At 40.4% G+C, this 17,684-nt stretch overlaps 1 protein-coding gene across 8 annotated transcripts in view; it reads right to left on the minus strand.

Annotated features, from left to right (window-relative positions):
• The window catches only part of LOC143352485 (inositol 1,4,5-trisphosphate receptor-like), a 71,538-nt gene that overhangs the window by 20,347 nt on the left and 33,507 nt on the right, over nt 1-17,684 (minus strand). For all 8 annotated transcript variants that reach the window (XM_076785000.1, XM_076785002.1, XM_076785001.1 and 5 more), the window contains exons 3-9: nt 5,936-6,006; nt 5,656-5,768; nt 4,957-5,043; nt 2,121-2,615; nt 1,375-1,513; nt 555-766; nt 102-428 (exon numbers count right to left, since the gene is read on the minus strand). In XM_076785000.1, coding sequence (XP_076641115.1) covers nt 102-428; nt 555-766; nt 1,375-1,513; nt 2,121-2,615; nt 4,957-5,043; nt 5,656-5,768; nt 5,936-6,006 — 1,444 coding nt within the window. The remainder of the gene's footprint in view (nt 1-101; nt 429-554; nt 767-1,374; nt 1,514-2,120; nt 2,616-4,956; nt 5,044-5,655; nt 5,769-5,935; nt 6,007-17,684) is intronic.

Raw genomic sequence — 17,684 nt, forward strand, 5'->3', positions numbered from 1 at the left:
CATCGGGTCGTCAACCCGTCCCTAAATAGAATTCTCGACCCGCTCCGACCCAACATTTTCAGGTTCTCGCACACCTCCAATAAAAAGACAATTCGTTATACCTGAAGTATTTTAAACAATTGACCGAGTATATACTGTTCTCTCAGTAACTTCTGTCGGTCCCTTACTGCATTAGTAACAACTAACTCTAAAGCTTCAGACTTATTCTGCTCGTTCTCTAGTCCAGCTATGAAGTACACTATATCCTGCAGTAAACTAGTTACAGCTCGTCTTTCGTTGTGGGAGATCGTGCCTATTTCTAATTTACCACTTATTCCAGCTAAAACCTTACAGGCGTCGTTTGCAAAATCAAGGTCTCGCACTTCAACTGGCGATACAGACCTCAAAGCAAACGCTTCCTTGTCCTCTTTGCTAATCGCACAACCAACCTTACAGAAAAATTACACTTAAGATGTTTCGGTATTGTAATAATATCGAGTTGATCAAAAAGTGTGTATATAATACATTTTTTATTAACTCAGTGATATCTTCTTATAATATTTAACGATGAATACCTTTGACATAACAGGTTTCTCATCATCTTTGTCAATGGGTACGCTTGTTGAATGGACCCAGGTATTTGTACATATATGGTGTAACCTAACAAAGGATGACTGAGGTACCAAACTATCGCCCCTCGTCAACGTTGTAGGGTCTAATTCAAATAAGGTACTGATCTCATTACTGTGCGGAACTGATACCAATCTGTACACTGATCCTGGGGGATCTATAAAAGCAAATAAAAGTACATTATACTTGAGCTTTCAGTACACATTGGATATCTGTGAAATATACACGACTTTGACTACATAATCGATGTCGCATGTATTCAGAGTAAACCCACTTTTCAAGGGAAGAAAACTAAAGAATTTCGCTTATGATATATGTTAACAAAAGTTAGTAATACTTTCATTATATCTTCACTACAAGGAACATTTTTATTTGAAGAAAGCACCCCCTTATTTTAGTTTCTATGTAGTTAATTGTAGAAATGGGAATTTTTATAAAAATCCGCATGAGATTTGAATGCCTAGGTCATCAGGCCCGAGCAACTTCTTCCCCGCTGTCGCTTCACGACTCCCACTATCAGTGTACCGGTTCCCCCGCTATCAAGTATTTCATGCTTTGTCTCGCGTGACCGCGTGACTGCGACTGTATGCGTGTACATCTACACTCCACAGGAGTCGCAAGTTGCCTAGGCCAGGTCTAGATGGAGGTAGCCCCGAGTACATTTTAGAGATCCAAATCGGAATGTGATTTTACAATTTAACGAAGCCTGTAGAGTCCCTGAAGAGATTCATCGGCAGTAGTCTAAATAATTCACATCCGTCTTACCACGTTTGCCTGTTGCGGTTTCGCGTGGTTCGTCAGCGTCTATCTCTGCGGCTAAGTATTGACCCGTTGCTAAATGTTTAAATCGAAAAAGAGAATTCCAGTGACCAGCACCTCCTCTGCACGGATCGTGTTGCACTACCTGTAAAGAAGAATGACCGTCGATCAAATACAAAACCTTCCAAAATGTATAAAAAGAGTTGCACATAAAGTACGACAAGCTGTTAACTCCGAGACCAGTGCAGACGTTCACCGAAAATTTTGGTGCATGAAATAGTTCAGGAGAACTAACATTTTAGAATATAAGTTCTAAGGGCGAGTTTCCTGGGGGTAGAAAATATACACACCCTCCTAAGTTTTTTCAACATGTAACGGTACATTAATTTTTCGCTATCCCGATAATTGTTGTTCAATCGAACCACTTTTATTTGAAATAACAGCTTCGAACCATTTAGAATCAGCTTTTGCGACTACAGAGATGAAGTGTAACCTGATAAAGAGGTGTGCGAGAACTCGAAAATGTCGGGCCGGGACCGGGCTCTCGAATATATCGGAATTCCCATGCAGATTAGGGTTCTCGAGAATATTCAGGATTCCCGAGAATATTAGTGATCTCGAACATAATGAATCCCGAAATTTTCGAGAACCCGTCTCGGGTCTTCCCGACCATCCGGTACCCGACATTTGCAGGTCTCTTCGTTTAAAAAAAATTATGAAACCACGTTACAAAACTGTTGAACTGTTCTCACCTCGACCTCCCACAAAGCTTTGCTGCTCGTAGCCGCAGTGGCACTGGTTCTACCAGTGGTCCTCAGGAACACGTGCTGCTTCTTCTTGTACTCGTCCATCGTAAGAAATTTCTCCTGTTCAGCGTGGAACAACCGAACCACGTCTCCGCCCTTCAGGATTTCCTCCTGATTCTCCCTGTGCTCCATGAACAGCGTCACCTTCCACGACGTGGCCGTGTTCACGACGTTTACCTCCTTGCAGCCTGGGTTGTCGCTCAGCTCATAATTGGCCGCAACGTGTAGACCTTGCCTGCCGGCGTTCACCGGTTCCAGAATCACTTTATCGCCGACAACGACGTTATCGCCGTCGCTGCGCAGCTTGTAAAACGGCATGATGTACAGCCAGGAGCCCTCGTTTCCGTTCGCATCCAGGTAGACCCTCATCGCGTTCTTCTCGAGGAGCGCCGGCAACCTCTTATTCACCGTCAAGAACTTGTTGGACTTGAGGTGCAACAGCTGAAACAGGGTACATGTGATGAAGCAATCTCCGACACTATTCGAACAAGGGATAACAAGAACATCTACGAGCAGCAGCTCGTTAGCCCTAATTAAGGTATCGCCTTACTCAACGGCTCAAAAGTTAGACAAAAGTCAGTGATTTTTATTGGGAACCCTATACCGGGTGGGGCGATAACTATGTCCAGTTTGAATATTGCCGTTATTTGTAATAATATGAACAAATGTTATGTAGAAAACTTACACGGTATAGAGGGGGATATATTGTGACACAAACATTTTCTGCGTGGGTGGAGGCATAGGGGAGATTTCAAGGTCAACCCTATCTTTTTAAATGGAATGCTATGTTTTTTTTTATCGCGACGTGATAGCCAGTGTTGAGACGAATTCAGCGAGTTATCATTGAAGGTCGTGCAAGGTCAAATATGGCAGTAAAATAAACTTTATTACATTACGGGAGATGCTCGAATTGATGAATGTTTGCGTCAATGCAAAGTTGCAATCTTCGTATCCCTGCATCGCGTGCATGTCTTATTGTTTCTGAACTTATTCTAGCACATGCTGCAATTATCCGTTGGGTATTTTTGATTTTTTTTTTTTTTTTTTTTTTTTAGACTGTGGCCGACACAAACAGCGTACTGGTGCCAAACGTGTCAAAGTTAAACAAACGATAATAAATGAATTGTTGAGAATCTTCTCCAGAAGGGAAACCGTGTTAACGCAACCTTCAGGGGTTCTGCAGAAATCGGAAAAATAAGGAGGTCGTCTGACGTCTACTGGCAGTGTGTTCGCATTGTGTTAACTTTTAAATATGCCATCATTCAGTGAGAAAATGGGATCTAACGAAGTAGCCTGACATTCAGGCGAAGTCGCCCCCCGCTCGCATGATTGGATCACGTTAATTAGACGACTAATGGCGTTCTCAGCCTCTTCCGTTTCAAGGGAGCTTCACCTTTCGCTTCTGCAGAACACATAGAGCCGAGTATCACTCGGCGGTAACGTCGTTCCCCTCTTGTTGACAATAATGGGACCGCCGATCCGATTAATAATTCGATCATATACTTAAAACAATATGCAATTAAAGGGGACGGTCTCGCGAGGGATGAAGCTCTCTGTTTACAAGCGGAACCGCGCCGCGCCGCGCCGCGCCGCGGCGACGCCTTCCGCGGCAGCTTAGCGACCTCGATACCAGAGAAAGGAAGTAGATTCGCGTAATTGACGATCGCTTATCGTGGCCGGTCCCGCGTTGCTTTTACGATAAATGCCAGACCACGCGGAAATTAGACCCAACTGGCGAACCTAATTGTAAGAATACACGTCGTTCCGGAAACCGCTATCTGTTCGACTTTCAAAAAGAAAGAAAACTGCAGAAAATAGTTTGCACAACGTGCGCAACGGTGTCTAAATGGAATCGTTGTTCGAGGTCTCTTGGAAACCCAAATACGACATAACTAAGAGCTTTTATCGCATTTTATGAAGCTTGTGCTAAAGTAATTATAATTTTCATTAATGTAGACTTTGGCTCGTACTTCATGGCAAAGTGTTTTATAAAAAAACGTTCACGTAGCATAAAGCACAGTCTTTTTATTCACTTATTTAAAACTGCATCGAGTTGCTGGCCATTACCGAGCACATTAAAATTAGCGCAGGTTACAGTATTGTAATGAATCAATACGGTTAACGGGGCCTGCGAGTTCTCAAATAATTTGATTTCATTAAAAAGCTTTTTATTCCTTCCATGTATTTTTTATCGGACTGTTTGTAATGATTTTGAAAAATATTTCTTGCTTTCTTGCTCTATCATAATTACATGAACTATTTTTCTAGAAGCAAAACACAACATTTGCTTCATAGACTTAACAGTTTCTCCGAACTATTTATAGAATAATAAAGATTGTCCAATTTGTCATTATATTTTATATTTTACTATTACTAATCAAACCAGCACGAAATTTTCTGTACGACCGGAATATTTCAATTTTGATGATAGTTCTATAGTAGGACAACTTACTCTACATTTGGAGCAGAATTAAAAATAAATTGGTCCGCACTGTTTGTGCTGGTTAAACTGTCAGTGCACTATAGTTTGTGCCGTTCTTTTGTGTTTACAATGTGTCCTGTGTACTCTTATGTCTCCTCGAAGCCAAAACTGTTTGTACCTAGATTTTCCCATCGCGCAAAAAAGGGTTGAACGTAGTTTGCGTAAGAGCCGGTGTCCTTGATGCACAAAGCTTAAATGACCTCCTCGGGCGTGAAGCACGAGGTAAATTAATTTACTTCGCGGTAAAACTGGGGCAATGTAAAAATATAGTGAAATGTTAGAAAAACAACAGGATCTTACCTGGACGACGTTGCCATAGGAGACCACGCTGCCCAGCAATTTCTTATTTTCAGTCTCATTTTGCTTCTTTTCTATTTCGGCGGCGTGCTGAAAAGTTTACAAGCACTTTTAGTGACAAAGAAAGAGTACGAACTTCGATAATAAAATTTGAAAGTAGATTCCTCATTTCGAGAAAAGCTGTTGTGCTGAACAGACAAACTGTATCTAATTGGTCAAACTTGTAATTAGACTGCGGATTTTTATTCCATAAAGCTCTGCGGCCTGCTTACATGCAATAAACGTTTTATGAATTCTGTAACTGTACTACAGCAAAGTCTTGATCTATCAATAAGCCGAACGGAGCTACACGATCTTAGTCAGTTCGCCTATCCCCTCCACTACTAATCAAATTACAAAACTTCTTTATTTTTCATTATTTTTTATGGAACTTTCACTTTCGTTTCTAGCTGAATTATTGGCTAAAATGTGTGACGTCAAAGCCTAACCATTGGTCCCCTCATGCTTCTTTTGTGGCAAGGACAATACGTTCGGCGCGGTCGACGCGGTCACAAGAAAATAGTACCCCTACACGATCTACGTCACAGCACGGACCCGAGGATTGCGCTTAGATCAAGACTGTACTATATTTTGCATACGACGAAGTTTAAAGGTCCCGGAACAATTAACCGTGAGTTCTAATTATAAGCAAAACTAACTTACGTGAAGTCTCTTGAGAAGCACAGCATCTGTACCGCTCGCGCTTTGCTTTGCGGCCTTCCAAAACTGCTTTTGGGCAGAATAACGGTTCATAGGACATATTTTGAAGAGGCAATCTGAAAACGACAATGAACGCCAATCCCTCATGAACAGTTAAGAACACAAATCAAATAAATTTCAAGAAAATGTCCAAGAAACGATCGATCAATCTTTCGGGACGTATGTACTTAGATATTTAAACGTGAAGCACAACTGGATATTTATAATTGATGTAGAAAATTACCTCTGAACTTCTTTGGCGGATTTGACAAGTCTCCAGCTTCGGGACAAACCACGCATCTGTCGTCCACCAATCTAGAAGATAAATACGAAAATATTGGCTGCAATTATTTCTACTTGTTATAGCTAACAAATGTTTTGTAGCTCTTCAATTTCAACGTCACAATGTAGAACGTCGCAGAGTTGTCCGTTCTAAGTATTTTTAAAAAAATCCTCGCCCGCAAAGAGAGTTGAACGAAACATCGACGTGACCAGAGCTTTGTATGCCATAATCGTCGGTTTTCGGATGGACAATGGATAGGATACTCGGGGAAACAATCGTCGCATAAGTCTGCAGGTTCCGGTGAAACGGAAGCGACGTGCGAATCGATATTGGGGCCAGGCCGAGTCTCGCCCGGGGGCTGCGAGGCGACACAGCAGCGGAGAGCTTTCATCTTTCAAAATATGAGAACTCTTTAGGGTCGATCCCCCGCGGGGTCCCAATACACGTTGCGACCCGGTGTCTTGTTCCCGATACCAGAGTCCGACTCCCAACGTAATAAATTGCAGCGCAGGTAATGCACGGTAATGCAGCTTCCTAGGTCAAAGAACTTTTCCACCGTAAACGCTGCTGTACGGTGTCAAGGGGTCGTTAAAATTCGCTGCGAACGTGGAAATAGTAGCCGGCGGAGGGAACAGGGGGAGGCATGCTCTAATTAACCCCCGTTGCGTGAAATAACAGGCAACGAGCTCGCGTTTCCGTAAGGCTCGATGAAATTATCACTGGGTAAATCAAGGAAACTCGATAAATGTTTACTCGTCAAATTTATCGCCGATCCTCTTGATTCTTCAACGAGAATCCCTGAAGAACTTGAATAACTCCTACCCCGGGAATGTGTGTCACAAGTTTCGACGCACCCCAAGTCGTAACTAGCGGAGCACACTTAACAGGTTGAAATATGTCTTCTTGGTCAATGAACGTTTCCGAGAGGACATCCTTCGCGAGGGAAGAATTTTTCATGAATCTATTGTTATAGTAATAATAATATTGCTTTATTCAGCCTTACGGCCAAGAATTGGGCTCGGTTTACAATAACCTATTAGGACCTTGAATAAGTTCTCGCTGTTTCTTCAAAAATGGCAGTAGCAGTACCCCGTTCGTGGAATTTCGAATGGTATCACACATGCAAGGCAGTAGTGTATCTAACCTTAAATTTCAGTGTATGGTAGTTCACTTTAGTGTAAACAAAGTAATTTTTTCTTAGTTCTGAAAATGTGTACTTTTGTGCCAAATAAAGTGTATTTGCGGGGAATTTTATTGCACTACTTTATTCAAAAGAAATCTGCAGCTGAAGCACATAGAATTCTTGTTGAGACGTATGGTGACAATGCTTTGTCGGATACGACATGCAGAGACTGGTTTCGACGCTTCAAAAATAATGATTTTGAACTTGAGGATAAAGAACGTTCTGGCGCACCGAAAAAATTTGAAGACGAAAAGTTGGAGGAATTACTCGATCAAGACCGATGTCAGACGCTAGCAGAACTTGGAAAAACATTACAAGTAGATGAGTCAACTGTTTCATAACGTTTAAAAGTTTTAGGAATGATCCAGAAGCAAGGACATTGGGTAAAAGCTTTTATTTTGTAAAAGAAACAGCGAGAACTTATTCAAGGCCCTAATATAATTACCACAAAATAACTATCTTATCTACGCATTCATTCTCTCTCTCTCTCCCTCCCTCTCCCCTTCTCTCTCTGACTCACCCATCCCTACCCTGACTACTCTACCTATATTCTGCCTATTCCTATTATTATTCCGATTACTGCACCATTTCCTACTCTGTTATCTTTGGTTTACGCTTCCTTGTATTACATTTATATTTCTGCTCGCTCATCTCTCTTCTTTGTCAACTTTTGAAGCCACGCTTCGACATTTGAATCTATCATCCCACTCACTATGTCCTCCATCCTGATCCTTCCCTCCATTTCCCTGCATTCTCTTGTTAGATGCTCCAGATTGCCATACCTGTCCCCACACAGGTCGCATCCTCTTGCTTCGTCTTCCAGCGAGTATTTGTTCCAATTTTCTGCATTTCCGCATCTTACTTGGGCTTTGAGCTTTTGATTATCTCCTCTTCCCTCCTTACTTAGGTGTTCTGGTAACTCTGCCACTCTTACAAACTTGTACCTTTTGTTATGTTTTGACTGCTCTATCCTTGTGTATTGTTCTTGCCGTTCTATCTCAATGTCTCTCTCCTTTAGCCTCTCCGTTACCTCCATCTCTAGCCTTCACCCCTGCTTGGCTCCATCCGTTTCTCTTTAATCTATTGCTATAGTAAGTTTCAGTTCTATTTGGTATTGAATATTGGAAAACTTATATGAAATTCTGCGAACTTGCGGAGAGCTGTTAATTTGTAATATAGCTTCGGAACTTTATCCAATATTCTCTGCGAAATAGTCACTATGCATGCAGATCTTACAGGCACAAACTTTGTTCTAATAAAATCCAAGATTCCATGTACAATCAACTGCAAAAGTTAATAAGGAGCACAGGCTTGCATGGACACTTAACGGAAAAGGGGGAGGGCAATGGCCAGAAATTATTAGCCAGAGTTAGGCGAGGCAGAAAGTAACAAACATTGGAGAAAGCGAGAAGGAAGAAGTTGCAGATTATCCGAGAACCGGGCAATGTAGCTATGAAAAATGACAGAGTCTTTTAAATGTTTCAGATCCCAAATAAACATTTCATAAATTCGAATATTTTAGATGTCGCGCTATTTTCCGTCGTCTATTTACCTTCATACGTCGCGAGTTATCAAAACATGTTGCGAACAATTTCCAACAGCAAACACTATGGAATGAATTCCGTGTCGATTCGCGAAATTCGAATCGTCTGCCGTTTCGCAAAGTCGTGTCATAAAATCTAAATATAGGACGCAGGACGTTTCCCGATAGGTATAACGCGGGAAAAGGATCGATTTATTGGCAGAAGGATCTCCATCAAAATAAAACGCCGATTTTCTATTAGCACCAACAATAAGAGCACACATTATCATTAACTATACATAGAAGGCACGGGTTTCCATGCCGTCGGTTCTGCTGAGCGTTAATGTCTAGGAATCGATTCGAGCACAGGCTGGACGCATAATCGAGCATTATTTTCCGCCGATAAAAGCCCGTTTCGAAGCTGAAGAGGAGCGATGGGAGTGTCTATTGATCGCGGAATATCACGGCGTTAACGTCTACCAGAAACAGAACGGTGTACAACTGCGATTGATCGACGGAACGATAAGATAGCTGCAGAATATATCATTCGATCCAAAAATAACGGAACGTTACAACGGACAGGTGATCTCTTACGGAGTACCTCAACCCCGAAAGCTTTTCGAGAACGCTCAATTAGGGAAGAGTACCGGACATTTTAATATCTTTATTGTTCTACTGGAATAGGAAACAAATGATGGTCTATAACACGTACGAAGAAGAATGGATCCAGTGGAATAAATGCAGAGATTCGGCACATGAACAATGTAAATAGGGTAAGAGATCCAATCACCGTCGGGGTACCAATTACTGTGCCTATATTAATTATACCTATTTTCAAAGCATAATATTTAAAAACTTAATAAAACAATTTAATATCTCTTTTTTTTAATATGCATTATGCTCTAAAAATAACTGTAATTAATGTAGGCACAGTAATTGGTACCCACACGGTAATTGGGTCCGTCACCTTGGATATCGACGCTTCATGCTCGCATTACTATTCTTAATCTTGTTCGGGGCAAATGCACAAGCTTTACTGTATTGTTACGTTTTCTATAAAAATTATTTCAAAAAATGTTTTACGCTTAATTATCACGAATCAAGAAAGTTCTTTATATTCCGACACATGTTTCACTGAAATTTATTGACTTATTTGTTTGTGTTTCATTTAAGTGTCCGCGCCTACCCGCCTTTCCTCTACAACCTTCCGCCGCCTCCAACTGTCCGTAAGTACCCACATCGCTTGTTGTCGGTCACTAATACAAAGCTCACTAACAAGATTACGTTTAGGCTTCTCATCCGCGCGCGTAAGCTCGTTCAACTAGTTCGAGAGTCGGTGCGTGGACCGGCGCATGACCGTCAGCATTTTCTTCGCGACAGGCAGAAATCTACGAACTAAACTTGCCATTGTTCGTCATCGGTACAGTGCAGATCTTCATCTACTACATGTTCGAGAAAACTGAATTTTTCAATTGATGATTTTATTGGTCGTTTTATTGCAAACACCTACGTTGCATTTCAAAAGTTTCTTCGTTGTAACTATAACTTTAACCCATTTGCATCACGAGGAAATATGAAGAAGTAAGTTATTTTAATTAGTATAAGGACAAGTAAAAGAACTTCATATTTCAGCATTACAAGAAAAAATAAATGAGCGTATATATAATCTCCGGTGATAGTGACCAGGAAAATTGATCGTATATATACAGTAAGGAGCAAAACTGAGTCCACACTATTCGAAGCAACATAACTTTTTTAAAATTAGATCAAATCACTTGAATGTTATTGAGAAGTTAGAAGAATTAGTTTATTGGACGAGGTGTAAAAAATTTGAATTGGTCGGAATCGCAAAAGAAATAGTAAAAGTTGGTTTTTTCAGCTTTTTTATCTGAGCCTGTATTAAAAATTTAAAGAATGTGTTCGATTCGCTCGAATAAATTATATCCATGCTGAAAATTCCACCGATATTGGTTAATTCGTTTACGAGTCATAAACGCTTAAAAGTGGAAAAAATTGCCGTTTTTCACGATTTTCGACTTAAAATCGCACTTTTAATCGTTTATAACTCGTAAACGAATTAACCAATATCGATGAAATTTTCAGCACGGGTATAATTTATTCGAGCGAATCAAACACATTCTTCAAATTTTCAATACAGGCTCAGATAAAAAAGCTGAAAAAACCAACTTTTACTATTTCTTTTGCGATTCGGACCAATTCAAATTTTTTCAAAAATTTTTTACACCTCGTCTAATAAACCAATCCTTCTAACTTCTCTAATAACTTTATCTAATTTTAAAAAAGTTATGTTGTTTCAAATAGTGTGGACTCAGTTTTGCTCCTTATTGTATATGCTAATGATGCAAATGGGTTAATCGTATTTCGAAGAAATAAATTTAATTCAATTTCCATCGTATTTCGAAGAAGATGGCAGTTACACTTTTTTAGATGTTCTACTGTGGCAGAAATTGAAAAATCAATCATGCTAAAAATAAAAGGCGCAATTTTGCTGATTTGATTCCAGGATTCCGAGGCAACAACGCCATCGATGTAGAAAAATTGATCGAACCTGTCCACTCCTACAGTCTCTGGGGATTTGCAACGCTGTTACAGAAAACGGAAAATACAATATCGTCAATTGGTTGGTAGTTCCACATTCGTCTTTGTTCTCTCTCTCTCTCTCTCTCCCTCTCACAAGCACACATACACTGAACTTACGAGTTCATTTCGTTCTACTCACAGTGGCCGGTGACAAACGAAAAATAGTCTTTCAGAAAAGTATCAAGCAAAGACGAACCACCTGCGACAAAATTAAAAATAGAAGCTTCAGCTCCTAAGACAGAACACTATTTTAAAACGAAGTTGTGGCTCGCTGGGGACGAGGGAATTTACAAGTGTCTGCAGATTGCAAATTTTTCTATAAAAGCTGCTACTACCGTCTCTTGATATTGCGTCACCGTATTTTTATCTGTTTGGACAGCTACATTGAGGACGGCTGAGTACCGGCAAGTGAAATACTCGAGCTGATACAATCGAAACATCAATTTCTCCGCGAGGAAATGATATTGAAAGGAATATAACAGAGAGGTTTAATAGTAGCGACGAAACGAGTAGATAAGTAAGACACTTTTAGAGGGAAAATCTTTGTCGATTATAAAGATTATTTTCAGAAGTTCTTTTCTAGAAAAATTAAATTTTTTCAAATCTTGAAATGTCTTCGATAGATCCTCCTAACATTCCAGCCAGATCAAGTTTTTCCCCCACTCTACTTTTGCCCCATGCTTTCTCCACGGCCCGGTCACGTGACGCGTACTCGCAGAGAGAGGGTAACTGTTTCCCCTCGATTCGTGTTTCCTCCCCTCATCTGGCGACACCGTATGTATGTATTTAAAAAAGATTTGTTACCAGATAGTAGAGCAACAAAATGTGGAATATCAATTGAAAAATCGGCCAGTTTTAATTCTAAATAATTGTGTTCCATATTGCGTACGCACATGCTTCCACAAGAAATTACAAACGTTATTAAAAAAAAAAAAAAAAGAAAACAACTGTAACGGTAAAGTATCTTTTAAAAGAACAAACGTATTGAACGATACACACGGCAAACGAAGGTAATACATTTTTAATTTACTTTCGGCACAATATTGACCATTTTCACAGTTGTTTGCACGCGATGGGAAATAAAAATATTTCTCTTCCAATAACGGATGTTCAACCGATGCTCAATTATTAAGATCATTATTTGTTGCTCCCGGGAAACTAATATACACAATCGACTTCAACGTTCGTTGCTTCTTTATCGGGATATTACGACGTTCAGTATTACCGGCAGGCACAGTATAGTCGCAAAAACTATGGAGTTTCGAAGTTTCAGCCGTTACACTCCATCGATTAAAAGTTCTATGGTTTCTCCACTTTTGCAAATTGTACTTTAATATTTTAAGAACTTCCTTTGGACATCGCAAGCGTTAGAGAAGCAATTTAAAAGTTACGATTTTTTAAAATCGGTCACCGTCGTTTCCGCTTCTAAATCCAGTTACTGTTTTAACGGAGAATGTTAACGTGGCATGCGTTCTCTGGGCTGCTTTGCAAACGTGATACAAAAATTCAGTAAAAATGGTAAGCATAAGATTTATTTCGACGTATTTGTTTGGATTTGATTTCAATTTTTTTATTGGAAAGTAATTGAATTCGACTGCAATGAAACTTGAATTCGATTGATTCTCATTTGGCATGCCTCTAGCTAGAATCAGTACCAAGAAGAAAGAAAAAGCTTGAAAATTAAGAAAATGACAGCACTTTGAATGTACAGTCTCGTTTTTCCGACATTTTCATGTTTTTAAGAGGCTGTACAAGATTAGAATAAAATATATTTTGGCACGATTATGCGCTGAAGACATACCCGAAATTTCAGTCCGGTTGGTACATAGTTTCTGAAATATTGTAGCAACGATTTGCGAGAAACGCGTTCCAACTAACCGTGCCAGATCAAGACTTGTTCCCCCACTCTAATTTCCCTTTCCACCGCGCTATTCCCCACGCTTCCGCCGCGGCGCGGTCACGTGACGCGTTCCGTCTCTGTCGTGCCTGTGTCACAACATCACGTGATGTACCCCGGTGCTGGCAGAGTGGGGGTAACTTTTTCCCCTCGACTCGTCTGCCCTCCCCTCATCTGGGCGTCACTGGTTCAAACTTTAAATTCCCCTATCGCCAGCCATTGAAACTCGTCACCCTAAACGTTCTATTATACTGTTATTATCTCGAACGCTACTATAAAATCATAGGAGCATGTGTTTTAAATGCTGTACTTCCGATGCATGCGAGAAGAAAAAAAATCGATTTTTCGGACCTATTACGCTAGAATACCCGCTTAAACAGAAATAGCTTTCGCGTCATGTCGTTCTACGGTTCTGGAGCGACAGGAAGGGTTACAGGCCGTCCCAATTGCCAAACGCTCTGCAAAAGCTTGATGACCACAGAAGTCATCTGACCGATATCGAAAAGCCAATATTGTTGTTTCCAGTGTTACAGCCTCGCGGATACCCCCTGGAACCGTGACTTCACGGGACCGTGTGCTCCGTTCCTGTTGATCGATTAGGGCGGAAGCAGGTCAATTCCAGCCTCGGAGCCGACGCCATCTAAATTAGATGAGCGCGTGCCTCCGCGAAAATTCAACCGCTTAAATAATTCGATCAATGTCAAGGTCGGTCGGTCGATCGTGAAAGCGCGAAACGCATCGAAGACAATAAATTGCCATCGACACGACGCGTGCACACCTTTGCCGAGCGGATGCTGCTGGCTTGCGATACGTTTCGTCGTGCTTCCTATGCTGATCAATAAATCATCGTCGTCACACGCCCTCGATAACTTTATTAATAAACCCGTGAAACGGTTAATTATAAGCGCGGTAGCGTTGCGAAAGAGTGAGAAAAAAAAGGAAAGATCCGTGCTCGAAGAGCAATTTCTCGGAAGGTGCGTCGAAGGACTCCTCTTGTTGACGTATTGACGACAATCTAATCTCGTTAATTAAGTACCAGCGACGTTGTGCAACGACCACGTGACTGACATCTTTCGGAAAACAAAAAGACGACGAGCGCAGTCTGGCGCGATTGTTTACCAACCTGTACCGCTCGTGCTCGCGATCACCTTTCGAGAACTTTTCATTTAATAATTCTTTCGTTTCATTATTTCATATTGTTCATATATTTGTTTCGCGACGAAACAATTGTTACGTCAATTCTCTTTGTTTCGTGTTACGTCTTCGTAGGCGTTGGAATTCAAAAATCGCCTGATTAACGGGATTACGTGCCAGCTGTGTAAGCAACGGAAAACTCGATTCAATAAACTGTTAATGGATTTTCGTACGGAACGCATTGTTGCCTTTCTAGAATTGCGCTGTTAGGATCGCTTTAGAGATTCTACAGACACCCGAGTGATAAATCAGTTTTATTCTAGCTTCTTGATTTGATAGTGTTACTCCGAGAAACTATCCGTTTGGCATAGATTGCAGAGCAAATAAAGCTTTCTTTATTAGGATTCGTTACCGTTAATTATGTAAATTTGGGCTTGTACTCTTTTCAAGTACTTTCATTATATTAATTGGAGAAAGTAATCCGTGTCATTCGATAGGAAAATCTATTATCTGTCTCCCTATCTGATAATCTATACATTGCACAACGAGAATATAAATGGAAATACCGGGAGAGTAAAAAATTGTTTATACGAACAGGAAGAAATTTTGATCCACTTTAGAAATAATATTGGGTTGATAAAATATTTGAAATATAAGCTTCGGTATTTTCAGCATCCTCCAAGTGAAATACTATTTTAAAAACCTCTGTTCACGAATAAAATATTTTATTGCCGGAAATACACGTACGATTTAAAATAACGTCGACTATTCACTATTTACAGTTTAAAATAATGTTCTACACAGCTCTGGGTGTTCTGAGGATTAACCTTTATAGGTATTATTGAATTTTCAATTTTTTATCCGCTCGTAGAAAATGTCGAACCGTTGCTGGAAACTGTTCAACAGACCCTAAAATAGGGTACACTCTCGATCAGAACTTTCCGGGAAAGTCAATATGTCACTTGGGTAAGCTGTGTATTAGACACACTTATTGGTGAACAAATATCAACTCGAGAGAACGACTCGTACGAATCTACTCTAAAATAGTAATCCGCTTGGTTGCATAAACCGTAAGCTCTACTCTTGAAAATTATTATCAAGCGAACGCTATTAGCAACAGCGAGCAAGGACAAAGAAAAACGAGTGAGTGAACAGGGTGCTCGCGCGTCAATGTTAACAAACTTTAAGTAAGCATAAAGTAGGTATTAATTGTGCTCCGATAAGTAAAGTTGCGACAGTGATTTAGTTCCCATCGCTGCACCGTGTTTGCATTTTGAGGCCTAATGGAAGTGGCCTAGTTTCGAAAAAAGCAATAGAGTGATCTGAACTTAAAATGGACTCTTCAAAGATATTTCGAGACCATCGTAGTTTTACAGTTTCTTGAAATCGCGTGTTTACATTTCGAGAAAGTAGGTGGATACAGTGTACACAGTACGGTTAGCACAACAATGCAGCACGGGTGTTGTGTGCTTAATATTATTATCGTCGAATTGTTATGCAATGGACTTACACTGTTTACGCACATGTTGCGATACGCAAATGAGAAAGTGTATTGACCAAGCGATAACATTAATTCAGCTCATATACAGCTTTCTCTATTTATTGCATTTCAGTGTTAACCACCAAATCGAATCTACGGTCGTTTATTCAATTGTTCAATTGTACAAAACTGTAGAACTAAAACTGTTTTATGTCTAATTATTTTTTAATTCGAACATTTACCAGCATGTTCCTGACATTTTTCTGATTAAAATAAGCCCAAACACGACCTAATTTGGACCATTATTTACTTCTTTAATCCACGATACAGTCGAATCTCGACTATCCGAACTAATCGGAGTTAGATTAAATGATTATAGATTTGAACAATAAATCTTATATATGGATCGCTTTAGGTTAAACCACTTACGTTTTACGTGAAACACGTATTCGAATAATGGAGAGTTCAGACATCATCGGTTCGGATAATCGAGGTTCTACTAAATGGTCAATTGAAGAAGTAAGTACGCTTAAGCTATGTCACGTTGGGGCTCATTTTAATCAGAAAAATGTCACAAATATGTTGCCAGAAGATTCCCACAAAAATATTTTTAAAAAATTTCTGTCATTTGATTAGTATTGTCTCGAGCTGCTAAGTTACTTAAGGAGCGCATTCTGTGAAAGTAGGGATAGATTTTGCATATATACATATATTATTGAATATAATATCGTGTGCTACACAGGGTGTTCATTTCAAACTTTCCAGCTGAATATCTCGAAAAGTATGAAAGATATTAAAAATGTGTAAAACACGTGTCCAAGGATTTCGAGGGGGGAAAGAGGAGGGCAGTATCAGTTTTTTATTTGGGGTGGCGTCTTCAAGGTCATTTGAAGGTCAACTTTGCTTTTTCAAGTGGAAACCTATATTTTTTATTGTGGGATCTTGTTGTACGTAAAAAGACCAGCAATTTTCGTACGATACTTTTTTTTATTTGCGCACATATTCGGCTAGAAAGTTGTCAAATGAACACCCTGCCAAATTCCTCTGCAGCAACCCACCCCTGTATCAATTTTCCTGCTACCCCTGTATCTCGTGGCAACGTAGAATAGGTACACCGAGCAATAAATATGTCGCTATTCGCATATTCGCCGTTCAAGCAGCGACTCGGAAGGCAGCGGACCGAAAGGATTCGAATTTCAGCAGGTCTACGAGCCGGTCCGTTGTTGTTTCGGGCATCAATTGCATCCCTTTCAGCTGCAGCTGCGTCGCCTGCGTTGCATCGAGTCCGTCGCTACGGAGAATAGAGCCGACGCGACGGACGCATTCGGGATGTTAACGGAGAACAGGAATTAGTAGATATTCCATTCAACAGTCCGGAGATTCACTTTGACGAGCTGGTACCGGATCGCATTATATCTCGCGTTATCTCTGTATCTACACGCTGCAGTCGATCTACCGACGACGTCACGATCCAATTCCCGCGCGTCTATGGTATCCAACCTGCCGAAATTCGACGTCTCCATCAAACGGGCGTGATTCGATTAAGTTTCGCTCAATTTGGATGAACATCAAATATAATGGCGGCGTGATACACAGGCTGGACCGGTTACTCTGCTCGCGTACCCTCGGTCGCCTCTTCCCTTTACGCCGTATCGGAGCAAATTTGTTTCGCATTAGCGAAATTGTAGCAACGCTCGATCCACGCCGAAATAATTTAGATCTTCCCAACGAAAAAGAAAGAAATACCATACAATTCCAGAGCCTCGCTTCCTTAACACTTTGACTGCCAAACTAGAAACCATCAAAAATTCCATAAAATCACAGTAAGTTATTTAATGAAATCAAAATTGAAAGAATGAAATGTATGATATTGAGTAGTCATCCAACCCTCTT

Source organism: Halictus rubicundus, chromosome 3 (genome assembly GCF_050948215.1).
Source record: "Halictus rubicundus isolate RS-2024b chromosome 3, iyHalRubi1_principal, whole genome shotgun sequence".
Classification (NCBI taxonomy): domain Eukaryota; kingdom Metazoa; phylum Arthropoda; class Insecta; order Hymenoptera; family Halictidae; genus Halictus; species Halictus rubicundus.